This window comes from Rhincodon typus, chromosome 6, assembly GCF_021869965.1.
Source record: "Rhincodon typus isolate 14 chromosome 6, sRhiTyp1.1, whole genome shotgun sequence".
Classification (NCBI taxonomy): domain Eukaryota; kingdom Metazoa; phylum Chordata; class Chondrichthyes; order Orectolobiformes; family Rhincodontidae; genus Rhincodon; species Rhincodon typus.
In genome coordinates, this window is record NC_063337.1 from 46,436,343 (window position 1) to 46,459,678 (window position 23,336).

Here is a 23,336-nt window from a genome sequence, read left to right on the forward strand (position 1 = left end):
GAGTATTGCATTCAATTCTGGTCGCCACATTACAAGAAGGATGTAGAGGCTTTGGAGAGGGTGCAGGAGAGGTCTACCAGGATGCTGCCTGGATTTGAGGGCATGAGCAATAAGGAGAGGCTACAAAAACCCCGAGTTGTTTTCTCTGGAGTGGTGGAGACTGAGGGGAGATTTCTTAGAAGTCATAAGATGCATCGATAGGGTTGACAGTCCAAATTTTTTTCTTCCAAAAGTTGAAATGCCTAAAACTAGGGAGCATGCATTTAAGATGGGTGGGGAGGCGGGGTGTTCAAATGAGATGTGAGGGTCAGGTTTTTTTACACATAGTAGTAGGAGTCTGGAACACGCTGCCAGGGCTGGTTGTGCAGGCGTATGTGATAGAGGTGTTTAAGAGACTTTTAGATAAGCACATGAAAATGCAAGGAATGGAGGGATATGGACCAAAAGCATGCAGAACGGATTAGTTAAATTTGGCATCATGTTTGGCACAACCTTGTAGGTCAAAGGGCCTGTTCCTGTGCTGTACCATTCTATGTTCTATGAAAGAACTCAGAGCATTGTTGTTAAGGTTGCAGACAACACCAAGATGGGCAGAGGGACAGGTAATGTTGAGGAGGCAGGGAGGCTGTAGAAAGACTTGGATAGTCCAGGAGAGGTGGCAGATGGAATACAGTATTAGAAAATGTGAAGTCATGCACTTCGGTAGAAAGAATGAAGGTGTAGACTATTTTTCTAAATGGGCAACAGCTTTGAAAATCTGAAGCACAAGGGGACTTTGGAGTCCTAGTTCAGGATTCTTGTAAGGTTAACATGCAGGTTCAGTTGGAAGTTTGGAAGGCAATTGCAATATTTGCATTCATTTTGAGAGAGCTGGAATAGAAGAGCCGGGATGTACTGCTGAGGCTGTTTATGGGAATGATATAAACAGTTTTGAGCCCTATTCCTAAGGAAGGATGTGCTGACCTTGGAGGGAATCCACAGGAGGTTTACAAGAATGATCGCAGTGATGAAGGGCTTTTTATAGGTGGAGAGGTTGAGGATTCTGGGTCCGTACTCAATGGAATTTAGAAGGATGGGGTGGGGTCTCGTTTGAAGCTTACAAAATACTAAAAGGCCTGCATAAAGTGGTCATGGAGAAGATGTTTCTGCGGGTAGGAGAGACTAGGACTCGAGTACACAGCCTCAGTGAAGGGGCAACCCTTTAGATCTGAGATGAGAAGGAATTTCTTCAGCCAGAGAGTGGTGAATTTGTGGATCTCGCTCCCACAGAAGTCTATGGATGCCAAGTCACTACGTGTATTTAAGACAGATATTTAGGTTTATGATGGGTAAGAGAATCAAGGGTTATGGGGAGAAAGCAGGAGTTTAGGTTTGAGAAACAGCCGTGACAAATGGTGGTACAGACTCGAAGGGCTGAATAACCTAATTCTGTTCCTATATCTTATGGTCTTATCACTAGGGCCAACAGTTACTCATGAACCCACTTAGAAATTAGCCTGTAGTTTTATTGATTTCCTTTTCGCTGTACTCATAAAATCTCTTCTTCTTTAAACAGGCTGCATATGTTTGTATCAATCTATCCTGTTTCATTTTATTTAATGGAGGCCGATATTGAGGGGCTAAATTGAATTGATCTGATTTTCACAATAGGTTTTCTATCTTTCTTATTTCAGATAACTGGAGGAGCTGGATTTGTAGGTTCTCACCTTGCTGATAAACTCATGATGGACGGTCATGAAGTAACAGTCGTTGACAACTTTTTCACAGGCCGGAAAAGGAATGTGGAACATTGGATTGGACATGAAAACTTTGAATTAATCAATCATGATGTTGTAGAACCATTATATATTGAAGGTAAGTATAGTTAACTCATCGTTCTTTCCCTGTGTACTGGATCTTTTACACAAAATGGCTACAGAGTTGGTTGCATTTCAAGGTAAGTGTTAGTTAGGACATCAAGGATAACTCCCTTATGTGTCTTTAAAGTAGTGACCTGGGATCTTTTATGCTAATCTGAGAGGATAAAGAGGTCTCGGTTTAATGTCTTAACTGAAAGGCAGCGCATCTGACACCATAGTATTCCTTTAGCATTGCACTGGATCTCACTTGATGTTTGTGCTCAAGGACTGGGACTTGAACTCTCAACCTCGTGACACTATAAAATTAATACCAACAGAACTGTGGCTTACAGACAGGAGACAGATTCTCCTTGTTTTACTTTATCAAACATTTCATGCTTCTATCAAATATCTACTTCACCTTCTATGCAGCAAGTGAAACAACCTAAGGTTCCTCGTTTCTTTATGTAACTGAGGTCCTCTCTTGAGAGCCTTGATGTCCTTCCTAAAGTGTAGTACCTAGAGTTAACCATAATTTTTAGCTGGACTTAATCATTGGTTTATAAAGGTTTAGCATAATTTCCTTGTTTTTTTTCCCCCCCTCGACCTTACTATGAACTGGAGGATCATCAATTCCCTTTTGCCAGCTTTCACAACATATCTTGTCACCGCTGAAAATTTTGTATATCCCATTGCCCAATAGGACTCGAAAGAACAGTCATGCCCCACTCAAAGCATTAATTCTGTTTCTCTCTCCATTGACATTTGACCATTTCTAGACCTGCTGAGTTCCTTCAGCATTTTCTCTTTCTAGATCAGTGATGATTATTTCTGGCAAATGGGTGAAGTAGTTCCTAGCCCCCTCACCAACCCATTCCCACCAGTAGAACTGTTCATTCTTATGACAAGACTTTAATTTAATGCTCTAATCACCCTACACCATTGGTTCAAATGGGTGCTAAGGATTCCATTTATATTATATGAAGAGAAGGAAGTTTTTCATGTGTCCTAGTTTGCATTCCTCATGCAGGGTTCCATCAAAGGAAAGTTATCTATTTCAGTGATGTTTGTGGGATGTTTGCTAGTACAGAATTAATTTTTCTGATGTCTTTGTAGTGCCAAAATAATTGAGGTGAAGTGCTTTGTAAAGTTGGAGCTAAATACGTAATAGTATTCATCTCTCTAAAACCATGTACAAGGCAGTTGCACAGAATAATCTTTAAGTTATCACCAAGGACTTGTGACCCTACATTGATCAGATAAATCAAGATAACAGTAAAATTTAGTGTTGACTCCTCAAAGCTGTATATTTTTGTACCACATTGTATGTATTTGGTTAAATGAGAATGTTAAAATAAACTTCCTTTATATTTTAAAAATGGTGAATTTCATTTATAAAATGTATTATCAGAAGCTCCATGAGATTTCTTCAGCTTTTATGCTGCCACATTTGCACTTGATTTCCGGTTGGTAAATTACCATGCAGTTCAGAGATTGGAGTTATGCTTAGAGAAGATCACAATCAAATACAATAAGAGAATAGATTATTTATAATAAATATCTATTGCATTAATGATCGCTTGGTGTTTGTTATGTAACAAATCATTTTCTGTGTTTTATTTGAAACAGTGGATCAGATTTATCACCTGGCTTCACCAGCATCTCCTCCAAATTATATGTATAATCCAATCAAGACACTGAAGACAAATACTATTGGGACATTAAACATGTTAGGTATGGCATCTACATTTTTCCATCATTTTTATTGCTCAAGTATGCCTGCCCATGTCCCTCTGTTTAGACCTCAGAGCCACTGGCTGCAATAACTCCCGGTTTTGCCAACTTGAGGCTGCCACCACTTATCTGGCCTCTGCAAGGAGCTGGGTGGTGTTTTCTCGCCAGTGGGCCCTCCAAATTCTGTCTCATTGCGTGCTTAGGCATGCAATTGGTTACATTCTTCAATATCTATTTTCCTTTTTGATGCTGAAACACAGAAATTAAGAGCAGAAGTATGCTATTCAGCCATTTGAATGAGTTCTGCCATTCAGGATGATCATGGTTGATCAACCAATTCAATACCCTGTTATCGCTTTCTCCCCATTCCTTTTGATTCCTTTAGCTCCAAGAACTACATTGAACTCCTTCTTGAAAACATTCAATGCTTTGGCCTCAACCACTTTCCATGGCAAAGGATTCCACAAGCTCACTGCTCCCTGGGTAAAGGAATTTCTCTTTATTTCAGTCCTAAATGATTTACTGTAGGTTTTTTTTTAAGTTAACTTGTTCAGACATGTTATGACACTACTCTGGGACTTGAACCCAGGTTTCCTGGCCTACGGACAAGGATACTACCACTGCACCACAAAAGCCATTTTTATTCTGTCATCCCTGGTCCTGGACTCTCCAGTCATCAGTAACATTCCCCCTCCCCGTCTAATCCTGTTAGATTATTACAGGTTTTCAGGGGATGCTGCCCTCATTCTAAACTTGTGGGTAGAAAACCGATCTAGTCGGTCTTGATATGTCTGTCCTCCCATTCCAGGATTCAGTCTGGTAAGCTTTTGTGGTGCTCCCTCCATTGCCAGAACTTCTATCCTCAGATAAGGAGACCAAAACTGCACGTAGTACGCCAGCTACATTTCAGCGAGCCTGTGTGCATTGGAGCAAAATATCTCTTCATCCATACTCTAATCCTCTCCCTGTGAAGACCAACATACCACTTGCTGCCTCCAGTGCCTGCTACACCAGCATACTTGCTTTTAGCGACTGTTTACAAGGAAACCCAGGTTTTGTTGCATCTCCCCCTTTCCAAATCTGTCTCCATTCAAATAACCTGCCTTCCTGCTTTTGCTTCCAAAGTAGATAACCTCACATTTATTCGCATTATGCTGACAGCATGTATGTATTTAAAATTAATGTTATATGAAAGATTATAAATACCTCACTGACTATATGTAAAATCATTTTGTTTCAGGATTAGCAAAACGTGTTGGTGCACGCCTCCTGTTAGCTTCGACATCTGAAGTTTATGGAGGTAAGTACAGTTTATAGTTGCTGTTTCGCTGCCTGCCTTCATGAAAAGATATAGATTACTATGGTTATGTAAATTGTATATTAAATTTTGCCATATCAAGCTTTTGTCCTTCGCCAAGCATTGTTGTCCTCCGTGAATCAATCATGGGTGGTGTTCAGTATTATCAGAATACCACATAAGAATTTAATTATTTTGAGTTGTCTACTAACCATAAAGAAATCAAGTTACCTGTACCATTGTCCGTTTGTTCCTTCATTTTACCCTGCTTTGTGAAATAGAATTGTTGATCAGCGGAAATCTGTTCATGGAGATTTTCCATTGTAAGTTTCACCTTCTCGTGGCCTGAATTAAGATAGACAGTTGACTGGAAAGTTCCATTTAGGATATGTTGGAATTCATGGGTCCATCTCATTTCTGTTTGGTGCCCTGTCTTCACCTTTAGATGCTGTTGGCATCAGCCTCCTTATGAATCAGTCTTGAGAGGCATTTTTGTTTAAAACAGTGCTGTGATTTTGGACTTCTGATTCTAGGTTTATTTTCTTGTCAAAAATATTATGTTTTCTCAAAGATACCCTAAAAAAAGCAGAAATCTCTAGGGCTACTGTAGTCCTTTGAGATTACACCAAAGTATTAGATTAGGAAAGTAAAGGAAGCTGGGAAAAGAAAATTGTCAAACATGCCATTTTAAATACGTGGTCATTTCCCATTATTGCATATTAAAGTTCAGAAAGAATAAATGTCACAGACATCACAGGTAGAATATCCCTTAGGTGGATCTTGTACCAACTCATAACCAGGATGGTATATGTCGTTTCCCCAGTAGACACTGCTGCTGTCACTGACATCTCTTAATTCTAATTCAACCTCATTAATGTAATATCATCTTTCTAGGCAAGTTGCTGATTTCCTTGGTTTTGGTCTTTTGCATTTTTAATTTGGTTCAATATTTATTTTCTATTTCAATCTTTTAGATTTTACTTTGCTTTGTCACCACCTTAGCTGTTATACGAAATATAGTTCTCGCAGTCATGATGGACATTCCCCTGAGAATTCCTGTTGTTATATGGGGATTGAATGAGAAGGTGGTATTGTAACACAGTATGCTGCAGCATATTCACTTACCTTTGATTGTATGCCCCAAGCTGCATTTACCAAGGAAATACATGTATAGATTTTAGCAGTTATCGTGGCATATCTGAGGTTGTGCCTCTCCGCTGTCGAGGATGCATTCACAAACGTTTGTAATCTTCTGCAGTCTAAAACTTCAGTTGGTTTGACACTGCTTTTTCAACGGCTGCGAAAGTAAATGTTGCCTTGAACTTCCATGTAACTAACTTCTCTCGAGCAGTCAAGTCACTGCTGCAAAGATCTGAAGCCTTGTTTACCAGACTAAATAATTTCACTTTTTCAAATGCTTTCTGTCAATACATTACGCTTTTATCAGGATGTTTGAATTTCCAAATGAGCAGGAAATCATTGGATGTGTGAAGTCTTGCAGTCATCTTTCATTTACGGAACAATCAACTTATAATTTATATGTGGTGGTGGATGCCAGCTGTCTGAGAATTTTTCCAAATTATTTATTTTTTACTGCTTGATGTTACCAGCATCGTTTAACAGAAAATCAAGATATCCTTTAGATCTATGATATCCACCTGCGATATAACTTGGCTGCCAATAAAAATAACAGTTGGCTGTAATTTGCATCAAAGTGTGCCATATGCCTCAAGGATTAAAATAGATCTGATTAATGCTGAACTGAAATAAAGATTCTGGTACTTGAACAAATCTGAACTTATCCCAAAAGTTGTACAGCCCCTCCCAAAAGTTTTCCAAATGCTTAATGCTATGCAACTTTACCGTCAGTAGAATCATCATGCAAATGGAAGAGGAAAGGTTAGGTTGTCTCTGAAGAAAACAGTAAAAATGAACCATGCTCATTCTAGATTAAGTGATTCACCAAGCAGTGTGTTCAGTGCTGTTCATTATTTGACCTCCTCTGCAATCCATTCATCAGAATTCAGCCTAGTGAAAAATGAATTCTGGCAGCACAGTAGAAATAATAGAGATTTGCCTTAAATTACTGTTTACGTCCTGATGCATGCTTTTTATGGCAATAAGAGAGGCGTATATCCTTCTGTCTAAACTAACTATCCTTGTAGGTGCTAATCGTAATAAAATAAGATAATGGCAAGATTGCTGATATACTGATGCTTTGGGCAGAGACAGCTTTTAATTTCTGCTGGATCAAAGGTAGCTGTGCAGCTCTTGGCATCACATTTGATGTAACTGTGGCTGATGATTGGCTTTTATCATTCTGGTCAGTACTTTGCTCACCTTCATTTCTTTGTGCTTCTTTTGATCTTCCATTCTCAAAGTTTAAACCTAATTCTTCTCAGTTATTCTATTTCTGCTGACGTCCCCTGCATTTAGATTGATTAACACTGGATTGTGAGGTCGTAGTCTGGGTTATTACAGATTCATTTAGAACACTATATAAAGGGAAATTGAGTGATTATCAGAGAAAATAATGCTAGCATTCTTTCAACAAATGTCTTTCCAATATGTGATTTGGCGTGACAGTATAGACTATGTTAAGTTAGTGAACCACAAAGTGCCTGTGTGTGAAAGAAGCAGGATAAATAGAATAAATGCAATGCTTTGTGCATGACCCCTGCTGATTGATTGCGCATTCTGGATGAATTACTATCAAGCTAATTTATTTGAGCTTTGTAAATAGCTTCATTACTTAATTACATGCCTGTGCTGTAAGTCAGATGTAAAGTTACCATTATCCCTATTGCCTAACAGGATTACACGTTAGACTTTCTTGATAGTGTTAGTACCATTCACAAGACCTTGTGTCCAGTGGAGAGCTGCTTGCTAAGCATATGTTTCAACAATCATTATAAAGTTTTATGGTTACTTATACTATTATTAATTATGTTACTTTTTTTTAAATGCTAAAGATCCAGAAGTTCACCCACAACGTGAAGATTACTGGGGCCATGTTAATCCTATTGGTCCAAGAGCCTGCTATGATGAGGGTAAAAGAGTAGCTGAAACCATGTGTTATGCCTACATGAAGCAGGTTAGTCATTCTTCAGATATACATTTAGCCAACAAAGAAACTGGGTTAAAGTGTATTCTTTAAAATGTTCATCTCTGGGCAGTACATTTTAAGAACATTAATGTTTTAAACACATAGGCATGCATCATTTTGATAACTTCAGCATAATTCTTTAATATAATACAAGAGTTTAACCTTACTTAACATAATCCTGTGCCAGTTATTCATTCTTTGATTTCTGTGCACTACGTAGAAATCTGTGTTACTTTAACTGTAACGTTTTTAATTGCATTTTTACAGGAGAGTTTAAACAAAAAGGACTAAAAATTAATCATGGAAGGCATCTACAAACGTTTCTATATTTATTTATTTGTTATGTAATGCTGTGCAGTACAGCTTTAAAGTATTCTTGAAGATAATTTCATCTTCACCAAAAAACTTTATTAAAAAGTCACTGTTTAAACAAAAGCAGGCAAAATTGCCCCCTTTCTTGCTGTGCTCATTGAGAAATCTTCTAGATGGTTCTGAACTACCTACTGTAAGCATGTATTCACTGATCAACATACTTGTGGAATTCCAACAGTTCCTCGTGATGTAAGATTAGCCTTATTGGCAGCTTGAGCAAATGGCTCAAGCCCTATTTATAAATCTGCAACCTTGAGGCTGAAATAGGGCACACTAAAATCCATCCTGTGCAGTAACGGCTACCCTGGTCAGATCATTTTTAGCAGTATTTTGTGAAACTCATGGACGGGCTTAAGGCTGCCACTTCCAGTTTCTGTCAACCTCTGATTACTCTGGAATAGTAAAGCCACTAACAGGATGCTGCCATTAAGTTCAAAAAAGTACTGCCTTTCTAACAAATGTATAACATGTATAAATTTTAGTGCATGTGAGATGCTGGGAATGTATGCCATATGTACCAAAGACTGGAGCATTCACTCAGCATGTCTGTTCAACTGTTTGCATCAGGCAAGGCAACTTACTGTATTTGTGCATGCAAAACTCAAAGCATGTGTTCAATGCTACACATGGTTCTACAATTGGATGTAATTTGCTAAATAATTTTGACAGTGCTGACAACCAGTTAAAGATTCAGTCAAATTTAGTGTGATGTATTTGTGAATATTGGAAGCTACATATAAACATACACAGAATTCATTTTGCAGAATATGTCTACATATTATACTTATTTCAACTTAGAATAATGCAACAACCATTCTCTGGTTCATTCGTCATGGCAATACCTTGACTAATCAAAATAAACTTGCCTGTTAACTGTTAGTCGTCATCTAACCAATATATTCTCTATGATAATACCTCTACTAATCAAAGTACACTTGGCAACCAATCAGCACACTCTTCTCATACATATAAAATGTTTCCTTTTAATATTGTTCTTGCAAATGTCTTGATGATTGCAAGATAAAGAACTTAGACAAAATTCTTTTCAGCAATATGTAGTTTTTTTTGTTGTGCTTAATGTGAATGAACTGCTATGAAGTTTTAAGCTTTGAAGTCTTGTACTTCCCACTTTCTACTAGAGATAACTAATTGTCTTTTTCTGCATAAATGTCATGTTGCTATACATCTTTTGGTTAAACAAACTTGTCAAACTCTCTTGCTTCAGAACTTGTGAATATTATTACTGATTCATGCAGTAAATTTAATTTTGACTAATATTCAGATTGGTATTTTGTCCTTGCTACTAGCATTGGGTATTAGAGTTTGGAATACTAGCCTTCATGCTTCAGATGAATTGTCTAATTATTTCACACTGACTATAGTCTTTTTAGTTATTGTTGTACTGTGTCCTTCAGCTCTTTCATGACTTTTACAGATATGTCCTCTGGCAATTCATGCTATTTTGTAAATCAATCTGCAACTAGCAGCCATGTTAGTTGCTGTCCAACTCATGAAATCATTGCTAAATTACTCGATAGCTAATGTGGATTTAATGAATTTTGTTCAATCAATGCATTACACTTTAAAATCAATACCTTATTAAGGAAATAAGATTAGAGAAAATGATCTTCTATGTCTGCTTATTGCAGGAAGGAGTAGAAGTTCGAGTTGCAAGAATATTCAATACATTTGGTCCTCGAATGCACATGAATGATGGCAGAGTAGTGAGTAACTTTATTCTGCAGGCTCTCCAAGGAGAAAGCCTGACTGTGAGTACAAGTTGTCAATATATTTTACACTGCACACTTAAAAATATTAAAAATGTGTTGAACTTTGCACTTGCACTTTAGAATGTTATCTGAATGCCTTATTGAATTATTGTAGTTCTTTTCCAGGTATCTGTTACTTTTCATAGTATTAAGATGGATAGAAGGTACTAGGTTTCTGCTCTATTTTTGAGTTCAGATTAGATCTGAACATTTTGTTTTTTGCTTGATGGTTAGTAACCTGGTTTAATGCTCTTGTCAAAATGAAATTACTGACCACTTCTAACAATATGAACAGTTTATTGCCAATATGGTGTTGTGTAATTAATAGGAATAAACATGCATGATTAATGTTGTTAGCATTAGTGATAAGTCTTTGTGGGGAAATCCGAACTTTTCAGGGTACAATTCTAACAGGTCTCTTGCAAGATTTAGAGTACTTAGAATGAACTACTTATTCATTTCAGTAAAATGAAAATTTTTACTTTTTGGCCTATCCTTTGGACAAAGGAATCACTAGAATTTATTTTCCAATTTAAAAAGTCCCTTCAGAAAAAAAACCATTTTGCTGCACTGCCACAATAACATGTTGAATAATCCAGTTTGCTGAAAGTTCTGCCCACTCAAAAATAAACACACCTTTCTCCCACTTGCTGTTTAGGTGGCCACCTCTTTTTCAGCCCTCTGTCACCTGCACCTTCCAGACAAGGGAAGTTAAATTTGATACTGTGGGCATAGGTGCCAACTCACGTGCAGCACTGGGGGAGCAGGACTGAGGCACCATCAGACCTGGCGGGTAAGTGTCATTGGCAACTTTGCCCACTCCCTCTCTTTTTTTTCTCTGGTTTCCCAGCATGGTGCTGAGGTCAGTTTCACAGCACTGATGGCCCAGGATACTGGGCTAGATCAAGACGAAAACTATGCACATGGTTAGCTTAAACCCAAATCCGTTGTCTATGTAAAGCAAACTTATCCCCATAGCTGAGGCCAAGTCTCAGTCAGCAGTGGCATAATGCTGAGGCAAGAGCATAATAGACTACAAACAATAGTGAGAGACCTGCTAATAATTTCTCGGATTACGTATGCCTTCAACATTCTAGTAGATATCCTGGGAATGCCAATGGAGAAAGTAATGCTTCTACTTGCTAGTCTTTGTTAATATGACAATTCAATTAGACGGACAGTTTAAAAAAAAAAGATTACTATGTTAAACTGCTTTGGCATGTTTTAACCAGATTATTGTGTTGATTTTGGTTTTTATTCAAAATTATCACCAGACTTTCAGAACATGGTGACACTGGGAAGACTCCTTAAGTGGGCATTTATTTTTGATTACACTTGGGATAGAAACAACTCATTCCACCCTTGTGTTCCTAATCTTTCCACAAACTACTTGAACTTCTGAAGCATTTAGTGAGCCTTGTCAGGTCATCGACCAGTAAACGTGTATTCCTTTCTTCCAAGGCAGATGTATCCTTTTTCAGATACATAAACCAAAACTGCAGTCCAAGTGTAGTGTCAATAAAGTTCTCCACAATTGCAGCAAACTTTCCTTACTTAGGCCAACATACAATTTACATTCCTAAATGCTTGCTGTATCTACACTTTAACCTCCAATGTTTCACATACAAGGATATCCAAATCAATCTAAACACCACCACTTAATATTTTCTCACAATTCTGTACTGGGCAATTATTAGGCTCCAGTCAGAACTAAAGAACACACAAACTTGTTGTTTGCTGCAGTCCAGCAGGGAGGTTTTATTCTGTAGATGTCCACTCTGTAAAAGCAGAAGACAAGTCTAAACAAGCCCACAAACCAGTATAACTCACTAGTGGTTATGCGACTTATCTCTTAGAGGCTGTATCCCAACATAACATACAGCAAATATAACATTCACCACTTTAAACCAGTAGAAAAACAATATTTTGAAAAACCAATTTAAAAACCTCATTTCCCCAATTTGTACTGTAACAGCTACTTTCCGTCAACTCATTTAACTATTTGCTGATGCTCTGCATTTAAAATTGCCCTGTTTAGTGCAGTTTCACTAAAAACGTTATTGGGACTAGAAGTCTCGTCGTGTCGCAGGTATCATCATGATACTGTTTACAGTAGTACATCACAGTAGCTGAGTCGATTGCTTTCATTTTGGCACAACCTCTCCCCTTCCAACTTACATCCCATCCTGGTGCCGTACCACTGCCAGAATTTCTGCAGGAGGGACCTTTGCAGCCACCACGCCGAAAACCATCTGCTGAAGCCACCACCCACGTGACAATATTTCCTCCCGCTGTCCACAGGACTTAACTGGATCTGAGGGAGCCCGACATTGCTGGGCACTAGACACCGCAGAACTTGGTAGTTTTCCTTTTGCCTTGGCTTGCAGGGTGTTGATGCCATCAGAGCTTGGCTGCTCCCTCCTGTTCAGGCGTGCAGAATGGTGTCTTGACCAAGCTCAGAAGCCCCACTCATCTCGCAGGACACTGGCGAGACTGAGTTGATGTCCTCCCCCGGTTGCTGGCAGGACTGTGCTGGTAATGCCCTCTACCCCCACAGCAATGAGCAAAATGGAGGGACTCCAGTGAGCAGACGCTATGGCAGGCAGCAAGGAGAAATGCCACAGACAAGCAAAAAAAGACTCCTCCAGGCAGTAGGCACAATGCAGCCAGGAACAAGTGAGGACCTCAGAAATTACCTGGGGCCCATGGCTCAGATCTCAGGTCGCAACTCCCCGGCTCCACAGTTTGTGTTGACAGTAGAAAGTACTATAGATACAATGTTTTATTTTCATACAGGTATTTTTAAGTTTTGTTTTAAGTGATGTATCAATGTAGGAATGTAGCCATTTAAAATAATGTATTTCACCTTGGGAGGTACAGGTATAATGTTTTAAATTTTACTGTTGAGGAAGGCCTTATGGAATCTACCTCCAGTTTTAATGTTAATTCCTATGGGACTCAATATTTAAGGCCCTTTCATATAAAATCGTAATTTTCAGGGCGTAGCAACGCTTGATTCTGCCATTTTCTATTTTCATTCCTGTCAGTGTGAACAAGGGGAGATTTAAGCAGAAAAGCCTGAAAGAAGAAGTGGCTGTGTCATGCTTACTGATTGGGCGGCACGGTTGCTCAGTGGTTAGCACTACTGCCTCACAGCACCAGGGACCTGGGTTCAAATTCATCCGTGGTAAACTGTCTATGTGGAGTTTGCACATTCTCCCTGTGTCTGCGTGGGTTTCCTTTGGGTGCTCCAGTTTCCCTTTAAAGTTCAAAGATGTGCAGGTTAGATGGATTGGCCCTGCTAAATTGCCCTTAATATCCAGAAATGTGAAAATGGGTGGATTAGCCATGGGAGATGTAAGTTTACAGGGCAGGTTAGGGTGGGGTGGTGTGTCTAAGTGGGATACACTTTGGAAGGTCAGAATGGACTTGATGGGCCAAATGGCCTTCTTCCACACTAGGGATTCAATGATTGCTGAGGCAGAGGAATAAAATCCTCACTTTTGTATGATCTGTGGGGAAACAACATCAAATGGCTTGGCTTATTAACTTTCCAAGCACCTATCATCATAGTGATTATTTATAAATACGATTTAAAATTTAGATGTTTAATAGTAATTGTTTTAAATCGCTTCTGTTGAAAAATGATGGGTAAGAAAGTACCATTGTAACCAGTGAGAATTGCTGGCCTGTTCACTTCACATAGGCTGTGTGACTGGATGGTTGAATCATCCTGTGGGGTAAATTAAATTATTTTAGATTTTAATGATATGCACAGTGAAATTCCATGGAAAGAGCAATGGCTAAAAGATTTCTGCATGCTGCTCATGCATTTCATTAGGCCTTTGCTGTTCACTTTCCGAAAATAACAAAACCAGTTGATAGCAATCCTCAAATATGCTACGTCAAAATACATAGCCTGGTGAGTACAAATAAAAGGTCATTTTGATCCTGGACAACAAATAAAGGGCCTAACAGAGTGATCTGTGCAGATTTAGGTATTTTAAGCTTAAAAGATAGAGAGCTCTAACAAAAACGGTAAATCTAGGAAGGCATATTATTCGGTAAGCGAAGTAGAATCTGGACTTTTTGTTAGACAAAGATGATTAGACAAAAGCAAAATACTGCAAATGCTGGAAAGCTAAAATAAAAGCAAAAAGTGCTAGAGAAATTAGAGTCTGGCAGCATCTATGGACAGTGACAGAATTCATATTACGCTAATTCATGCTAATCTAGTGCAATCTGCAAGTTTGGGTATGCAGTTCTCTGTACCCTCATTAGCGTTTTTAATAAATGTGAAACTTTAAGATCACAGCACGTGTACTTAAGGAACTACACCTGTTAAATTCTGCGAATTTGAGCATGTTATCTTTTATCTGCACTGTCACCAACCTCACCTATCTTCCAACCCCAGCCCCACCAAACAATTTCCAACTCCAATCTATGTACAACTCATGCAATCTCTTTTTTAAATTCACTCCCATTTTGGCATTCACTAAAATTAACAAATTAGAGCCTATTGTTATGAAAGAATACAATTCCATCACCTTTTCTGTAAGAATTTGCTTATATTTTCCACTGTCTTTTGACATGAGGTGCTTCCCTTCATCCTCAACTTCTGCCCCAGATGCATGCAGTCCTAGATCTAATCTGTTCTCTTAATGACCTCTTAATCAAGTACCCATCATCCTCCACCTTTCCAGAGAAGAAAGTAGACATGTTTCCTTTGTTTCAAATTTTGCATATAAAGTACTGGGCTATTATTGTTCCAAAGTTATTTTTGTATAATAGTGCAGTAGCATATTTTCTAAAGTATTGTTGGCTAGTAAAATACATTAAGCTTACAGTACTTCAACTTTTAGTTACATTTTTAAATCTATCTTTTATCTGTCTTCATAGGTTTATGGTTCAGGGTCACAGACTAGGTCCTTCCAGTATGTAAGGTAAGATGTGTGAGATGCTAGATATTTTCTAAATATGCAACTATGTGTGTGTTCTGTTGTCATATTGATATTTATTTTGTGAACTATTTGTATTTTATTTAAAACACTCGTGGAGATGTTGGCAAGGAATCCAGACCAAGTCTGATAATTGGGTTAAGAAGCCTTGAGGAACCAGGTAAATAATTAGATCCAGGCATTGGGAAGAGGGGCAAATGTGCAAAGATTAAAATGATCAACTTGTAAGAATTTGGGAGGAGAGGAAATGTGTTAAGATCCCAGTTGATTTTGTTGCTGGAAAAATCAGATCTCAGACTGAAATCTGACTTGATGATAATTTGTTTGTTTGTGGTTTCAGTAAGGTGCCTTTCACTGAATCACAAACACACAATGCAATAATGTTGGTTTTAGCAATAAAACAACTTCTATCACATCTTAATGGCTTAATTTAACTCATGTATCAGTTCCCTGCCTGAATTCTGCAAATTTGAGCAGATAATCCTTCATTCGCACTGCCACCAGCATCAACTATTTTCCACTCCCCTCACCCTACCCCCACCCCCCATTCTACCCCTGTCCCCTCCAAACAATTTCCAAATCAAACCTACGTACAATTCATGTTAATCATTTTAAGCTCTGGACATTTGCCCCTCTTCCCAATGTCCGGATCTAATTATTTACCCAATTCCTCAAGGCCTTCTCAACCCGATATCAGACTTGGCCTGGATTCCTGGTCAGTACCATGACTTGGCCTCTTCCTTGAGTAACCATACAATTGAACTTAGACTTTCTCAGCTTCAAATAACCTCTTCAGGATTTTAACCAAACATTTCTGGTCTGGAGATTTTAAACTAAACTCCATACACCAAGGTAACCTATTTGTTAACAGTTCTAAACTGTCTCCGTTCTTCAGAAGTAACTGTTTTACATATCCAGCTTCAAGCAGGATTTCTGCAAAGCTCAAACCTAAAGGGCTTTCCAAGCAACGAGTGTTTCGCCAAGTCAAAAAAACACCATTCTAATCCTTCTAACTGAAGGCTAATATGTAACACTGTTTACTTTGGGAGTGTTTTCACAAGCAAACAACGTGTGCAAATTCCTATTAGCCTCCACAACCTATACATGTCAGACTTTATCTTCTTACAAACCATGGCTTCACAAGGCCTCACAAGTTAATCATTAAACCCTTCCATAGATAGACTGACACCCACGCACCACTAGTTCAACACTAAAACAAATTATGTTAAAATATATATAAATCACATACCTTGCATCGCAAAATAAAGACTGAAAAAAGAGAAGGCAGGTTAACTCTTCAAAATATTGTCAATCAAGCAAGGGATTTGGGAGTGGATGAGTATGATTCACTAAGTGAAGACATTTATCTGCATATCCACTTTTTTGGCCATTAATTTGTGCACACTGAATGCAGGGAATGTGAGAACAAATGCTCATTTCAGACCTCTGTTTTACTCTACAGAAAGTTTCAGTCCTGATAAATGGTATGCTGTTGTCTAGCTAGCTTTATTTTCCGGAGCAGTAGCAGCAGAGAATTAATTCTGCAATCACAGGTTCTCAGCTGAAGTGATTGAGGATCAAGCCATGTTAACAACTGGCACATTACCAGTTGCAATGTCTGTTGTCAGCAGCATTAGGGAAGAATGCTAGCTGAGTTTTTTTTCATGCAGGGGGCATTTTGAACTTTGCTACTTCTTTACCATTGTACTATGATTGTTCTGCTGCCTTAAAGACTGCTGAGATTACTTGGGGTTCGCTTGAGGCTATTGTTTAAACTTGGGTGCTTCTATTTTCAACTCTAATGCAAAAGCAAAGTGCAGAAGATGCTGGAAATCTAAACGAAAACAGAAGACTCTGAAACTTTTCAGATCTGCATCCTTGGAAAGAGAAGCAATAAATGTTTTGATAACTTCTCATTATAAGTTCTAATGAAAGTCAGAATTAAAAATATTATCTACCTGGGGCACATATTGTTTAAATAAATTTCCAGGATGCATCCGTCTCACTTGGGCAACTGATGGAATTTATTCTTTAGCTCCTGATGTTTTATGGTGAGGAGTTTTCCTCTGAATAACTTAGAAGATAAATTTCAAAGACTTTTGCAGAGGTAAAATAAATATTGTACAATCAATAAGTATCTGCTTTGGGGAGGCAAACAAGCATTTTCTAATATTGTCAATGTTGTTTTATAGTAGAGATGGCTTGAAGTCAAGAGCTGTAAGGTGAATAGTGTAGGTGTAGATTGATAATGAAGCAGCAATGTTAACATTGGCAAGTAGATGTCTCAGGATAAAGTACCAGAAATGATGACATTTTAATCCTGGGTGAGTCGGTGCAGACTGCAGTTAAAGCAGCCAACCCAGGAACAAATTCAGTGGCAGTTACAAGGGGTGATGGCTGTTTAACACCATCCTCCTTGTTGCTCTGGGATTTATAATGTAGTTATAATGGAAGAAGAATGACCTTCTAGCCCTGCAGCCCTTCACATGCAATGCACTGTATGCCTCTGAAGAGGCAATGCCAAACCATGGCACTTCTATACCTATTCATCAATTATACACTACACAGGACCAATGAAACTTGTAGTGGCAATAGACTGTTTAAAAAAACTTTTAAAACATCCTATCATCCATTATTAACTTTCCACTTACTTTAGAAACAATCCTTTTGATATCGGCCAATGGAAGTGTCAATCAGCCAGACCATTATAGTATCAATAGAGAAACCTCTATCTTGTGAATTTGCAGAAGAAAGCAGTGTCAGAGTTGTCAATCAAACAATATTTTCTCTGGGACTCTGTGGGTTCAGTAGTTTAATGTATGTCTAGGCTTTTGGCCAGAGATACATAAGTAGATTAGCGCAGACGCGAGTTCCTCTACTGAGCAGGCACTAATTTCTGCAGGTTTAATCCTAAAGTATTATATATTGTTACACTGTACTAACTTTAACAAAGGCTTAACATTAAGGATCCCCTTTCACAGTGCCACCCACATGCCTGTATTGCCTGTAAATGTTTTAAACAACATTTTTAATCGTGTTAGTTAAAGGTCTTGCAAACAAGGAGAAGAAGTAGGCCATTCTGTGCTTTGAGCCTGCTATGCCAATCAATAGGATCATGGCTGATCTGAATCCCTCAAATTATATTCCTGCCTATTGCTGATAACCTTTCACCCCCTTGCTTAACAAAAATATATCTAGCTCTGCCTTAAATATTCAAGAATTCTCTTTCCACCACCTTTTTCAGGAAGACAATGCCAAAGACACACGACCTCTTGAGTAAAAGGTTTCATCTAATTTCTGTTGTAAATGGCTGATCTCTGATTTTGAAACAGTGGTCACTAGTTGTGGATTCTCCAATAAAAATAAAAGAAGAAATATCCTCTTCACACCTGTGTTGTCAGACCAGCTGTTAGTCTTCTAAACTGTGAATTGTACAAACCTAACCTGGCCAACCTTTCCTAACAAGACAAAAAACTATTTCGGGTATTAATTTAGTAAACCTCTGAACTGCTTCAGTGTATTTGCATCCACCTTCCAATAAGTTAACAAATACTTTGCATAGGATTTCAAATGTGATCTCACCAGCACCCTATATAGCTGAAGTATGACCTCCCTACTTCTATATTTAATTCCTCTTGTAAATGATGACCTTTTAAATAGACTTCATAATTACTTGTATTTGAAATATGATGTCACCTTTCCACCCTATTTAGTATATAATAGATGTATAATTTACACATCCCCCGAGGCATTGTTCATTTTGATCCTGAGGATTTGCTGTTTTCCACTGTTGAATGTATGTTTGGCAGTGATTGTTTCCAATCTTACAGGGAACAACGGTGTTGTTTTGACAGGTGGTATATTGCCAACAGTGAAGTCGTTTAATGTGTATTAATTAATTAAAAAGACTGAATATGAGAATGCTTTCATAGTATTTAAAATTTCACCTAAATTTTCATTTTTATAAACTTGGAAATTTCTTTGAAATATTAAAACTGTGAAAACAATGGTTCAATTTTACTATGAAAATTACTTTCATTGTGTATGTTTTGAAGTATTCAAACTACCTTGTCTCCAAACGTTTACAGTTAACAAGTTATAAGTTGTTACATAGAATTGAGAAGTTACGGAAAATATTGAATTTCTTGGGTAACCTCTAGTCTGAAGTGATTGTTGTTTTATGGTTTCCATTGTTCCCTACATTGTATAGCGACCACTTTTCTAAAGTACTTCATTGATGGTAAAATGTTTTGAGATTACTGGTGGTCATGACCAGTGATATATGAATGCAAGTTTTGGAAGAATGATGCTCTTTGTGTTAGATTCATTAACACAGACATATGGCAATGTGACGCATGTTCATTTTAATGTTTTCATTTTCTTTGCAGTGACCTTGTGAATGGATTAGTAGTTTTAATGAACAATAATGTCAGCAGCCCTGTGAATGTGGTATGTAACTTTGTTCTCGCAATTTCTGTTGCAACTGTTCATTTCATTTAAAATCAGATGCTTGTTCGATGCAGTTATCAATGTAAAATTGGGCAGTCGCTTGATTAGGAGTTCTGGAATCTATAATTTAAAAATGATCTTCTAATAGTATTGCAGCTGTAGGTGGTGCTGTAAGGATAGTGTTACACAATTCATTGATTTGAGTGGGATATGGCACTGAGCCTGGCTCTGTGGCTCAGAATGGAAGGGGGGAAAATAGGAGAGCGATAGTAATAGGAGATTCACTGGTTAGGGGAACAGATAGGGGATTCTGTGGTACCGAGCAAGACTCCAGGATGGTGCTCCCAGGTGCCAGGGTCAGGGATGTCTCGGATCGGGTCATCAGGATTCTTAAGGGGGAACGAGAGCAGCCAGAATCCGTGGTACACATCGGTACCAATAACATAGCTAGGAAGCTCGGGATGAGGACCTGAAAAGTGATTACAGGGAGTTAGGATGGAAGCTGAAAGTTAGGACGAGTAGAGTAGTAATCTCAGGATTACTAACGGTGCCACGGGCTAGTGAGGCTAGAAACAGAGGGAGCGCAGTTGAACACGTGGCTACAGCTGGTGTAGGAGGGAGGGCTTTAGGTTTGTGGATCATCGGAATACCTTCTTGGGAAGGTGGGACCTTTACAGGAAGGACGGGTTGCACCTGAACTGGAGAGGCACCAATATCCTGGGCGGGAGGTTTGCTAGAGCTCTTTGGGAGGGTTAAACTAGTTTGGCAGGGGGATGGGAACCAGAGCTACATATCAGAGGATGGGGTAGCCAGTGTACAGACAGACAGACAGAGCAAGCAGAGAGTCTGAGGAAGGATAAGCAGTTGAGAGGGCAAAGTGGCAGTCAGTGTGATGGGTTGAGGTGTGTCTACTTCAATGCAAGAAGTGTCAGGAATAAGGGTGACGAACTTAGAGCATGGATCAGTACTTGGAACTATGATGTTGTGGCCATTACGGAGATTTGGATAACACGGGCAGGAATGGTTGTTGGATGTTCCAGGGTATAGATGTTTCAAAAGAAATACAGAGGGAGGTAAAACAGGTGGGGGAGTGGTATTGCTAATCAGGAATAGTATCACAGCTGCAGAAAGGGAGGTCATGGAGGAGGGTTTGTCCACTGAGTCAGTATGTGTGGAAGTCAGAAACAGGAAAGGAGCAGTCACTTTATTGGGAGTTTTCTGTACCCCCCCGCCCCAGTAGCAACAGAGATACAGAGGAACAGATTGAGAGACAGATTTTGGAAAGTTGCAGAAGTAATAGGGTTGTTGTCATGGGCGACTTCAACTTCCCTAATATAGACAGGAGGTTCCTATGTGCAAATAGCACATGGAGCAGATTTTGTCAGGTGTGTCCAGGAAGGATTTCTGACTCAATATGTAGATAGGCCGACTAGAGGGGAGGCCATATTAGATTTGGTGCTTGGCAATGAACCGGGTCAGGTGTCGGATCTCTCGTGGGAGAGCATTTCGGTGATAGTGATCACAACTCCCTGACTTTTACTATAGTCATGGAAAGGGATAGGAGCAGATGGTACGGGAAAGTATTTAATTGGGTAGGGGGGATTACAATGCTATTAGGCAAGAACTATGGAGCACCGATTGGGATCAGATGTTCTCAGGGAAATGTACGATAGAAATGTGGAAGTTGTTTAGGGAGCAATTGCTACAGTTACTAGATAGATTTGTCCCACTGAGGCAAGGAAGGGACGGTAAGGTGAAGGAACCTTGGATGACAAGACATGTTGAACACCTCGTCAAGAGGAAGAAGGAAGCTTACTTAAGGTTGAGGAAGCAAGGATCAGACAGGGCTCTAGAGGTCTACAAGGTAGCCAGGAAGAAACTGAAAAATTGACTTAGGAGAGCTAGAAGGGGATATGGGAAAACTTTGGCAGGTAGGCTTTCTATACTTAAGTGAGGAACAAGAGGATGGCCAGAGTGAGGGTAAGGCCAATCAGGGATAGTGGAGGGAACTTGTGTGCGGAGTCAGAGGAGGTGGGGGAGGTCCTTAATGAATACTTTGCTTCAGTATTCACCAGTGAGAGTGACCTTGACATTTATGAGGACAACACAAAACAGACAGTTATGCTTGAACAGGTTGTTGTTAGGAAGGAGGAAGTGCTAGAAACCTTGAGAAACATGAGGATAGATAAGTCCCCTGGGCCAGACGGGATATACCCAAGATTTCTACGGGAAACAAGGGAAGAGATTGCTGCCCCTTTGGCGATGATCTTTGTGTCCTCACTGTCCACTGGAGTGGTGCCAGATGATTGGAGGGTGGCAAATGTCATTCCCTTGTTTAAGAAAAGGAATTGGGATAATCCTGGGAATTACAGACCCGTCTGTCTGTCTTCTGTGGTGGGCAACTTGTTGGAGAGGATTCTGAGAGATAGTATTTATGATTATTTGGAAAAGCACAGTTTGATTAGAAATGGTCAGAATGGCTTTGAGAGGGGCAGGTCATGCTTCACATGTCTTATTGAATTCTTTGAGGATGTGACAAAACACATCGATGAAGGTAGAGCAGCGGATGTGGTGTGTATGGATTTTAGCAAGGCATTCGATAAGGTTCCTCATAGTAAGGTCATTCAGAAAGTAAGGAGGCATGGGGTTCGGGGAAATTTGGCTGTCTGGATACAAAACTGGCTGTCCAATAGAAGACAGAGGGTGGTAGTAGATGGAAAGTATTCAGCCTGGAGCTCGGTGACCAGTGGTGTGCCACAGGGATCTGTTCTGGGACCTCTGCTCTTTGTGATCTTTATAAATGACTTGGATGAGGATGAGGAAGTGGAAGGGTGGGTTAGCAAGTTTGCCGATGACACAAAGGTTGCTGGAGTTGTGGACAGCGTGGAGGGCTGTAGGTTGCAACGGGACATTGACAGGATGCAGAGCTGGGCAAAGAAGTGGCAGATGGAATTCAACCCAGAAAAGTGTGAAGTGATTCATTTTGGAAGGTTGAATTTGAATGCAGAATACAGGGTTAATGGCAGGATTCTCGGCAGTGTGGAGGAACAGAGGGATCTTGGGGTCCACGTCCATAGATCACTTAAAGTTGTGACCCAAGTTGATAGGGTTGTAAAGAAGGCGTATGGTGTGTTGGCTTTCATTGGCAGGTGAATTGAGTTTAAGAGCCGCGAGATTATGCTGCAGCTCTATAAAACTCTGGTTAGATCACACTTGGAATATTGTGTTCAGTTCTGGTCACCTCGTTACAGGAAAGATGTGGAAGCTTTATAGAGGGTGCAGAGGAGATTTACCAGGATGCTGCCTGGACTGGAGGACAGGTCTTATGAGGAAAGGTGGACGGAGCTAGGGCTTTTTTCATTGGAGCGAAGAAGGATGAGAGGTGACTTGATAGAGGTTTACAAGATGATGAGAGGCATAGATAGAGTGGATAGTCAGAGACTGTTTCCCAGGGTGGAAATGACTGTTACGAGGGGGCATAATTTTTAAGGTGATTGGAGGAAGGTATAGGGGAGATGTCAGAGGTAGGTTCTTCGCAGAGTGGTGGGTGTGTGGAATGCGCTGCCGGCAGTGGTAGTGGAGTCAGACACTTTAGAGATTTTTAAGTGACTCTTGGATAGGCACATGGAGGATAGTAAAATGTAGGGTATGCAGGGTAGTTTGATCTTAGTAGGATAATAGGTCAGCACAACATCGTGGGCTGAAGGGCCTGTACTGTGCTGTACTGTTCTATGTTCTATGACCTAACATTACCTGTGTGTCCATGTGGTGGCTATCACGCAACATCAATTGAAGCTGGAAAAGTCTCTGCAG

General features: G+C 39.5%; 1 protein-coding gene across 1 annotated transcript in view; it reads left to right on the top strand.

The window, feature by feature from the left end:
- The window catches only part of uxs1 (UDP-glucuronate decarboxylase 1), a 63,795-nt gene that overhangs the window by 34,677 nt on the left and 5,782 nt on the right, over positions 1-23,336 (top strand). Inside the window, exons 5-11 of the mRNA XM_048598261.1 lie at positions 1,674-1,854; positions 3,468-3,572; positions 4,813-4,872; positions 7,842-7,963; positions 9,997-10,116; positions 15,016-15,059; positions 19,463-19,523. Of these exons, the coding sequence (XP_048454218.1) occupies positions 1,674-1,854; positions 3,468-3,572; positions 4,813-4,872; positions 7,842-7,963; positions 9,997-10,116; positions 15,016-15,059; positions 19,463-19,523 (693 nt within the window). The remainder of the gene's footprint in view (positions 1-1,673; positions 1,855-3,467; positions 3,573-4,812; positions 4,873-7,841; positions 7,964-9,996; positions 10,117-15,015; positions 15,060-19,462; positions 19,524-23,336) is intronic.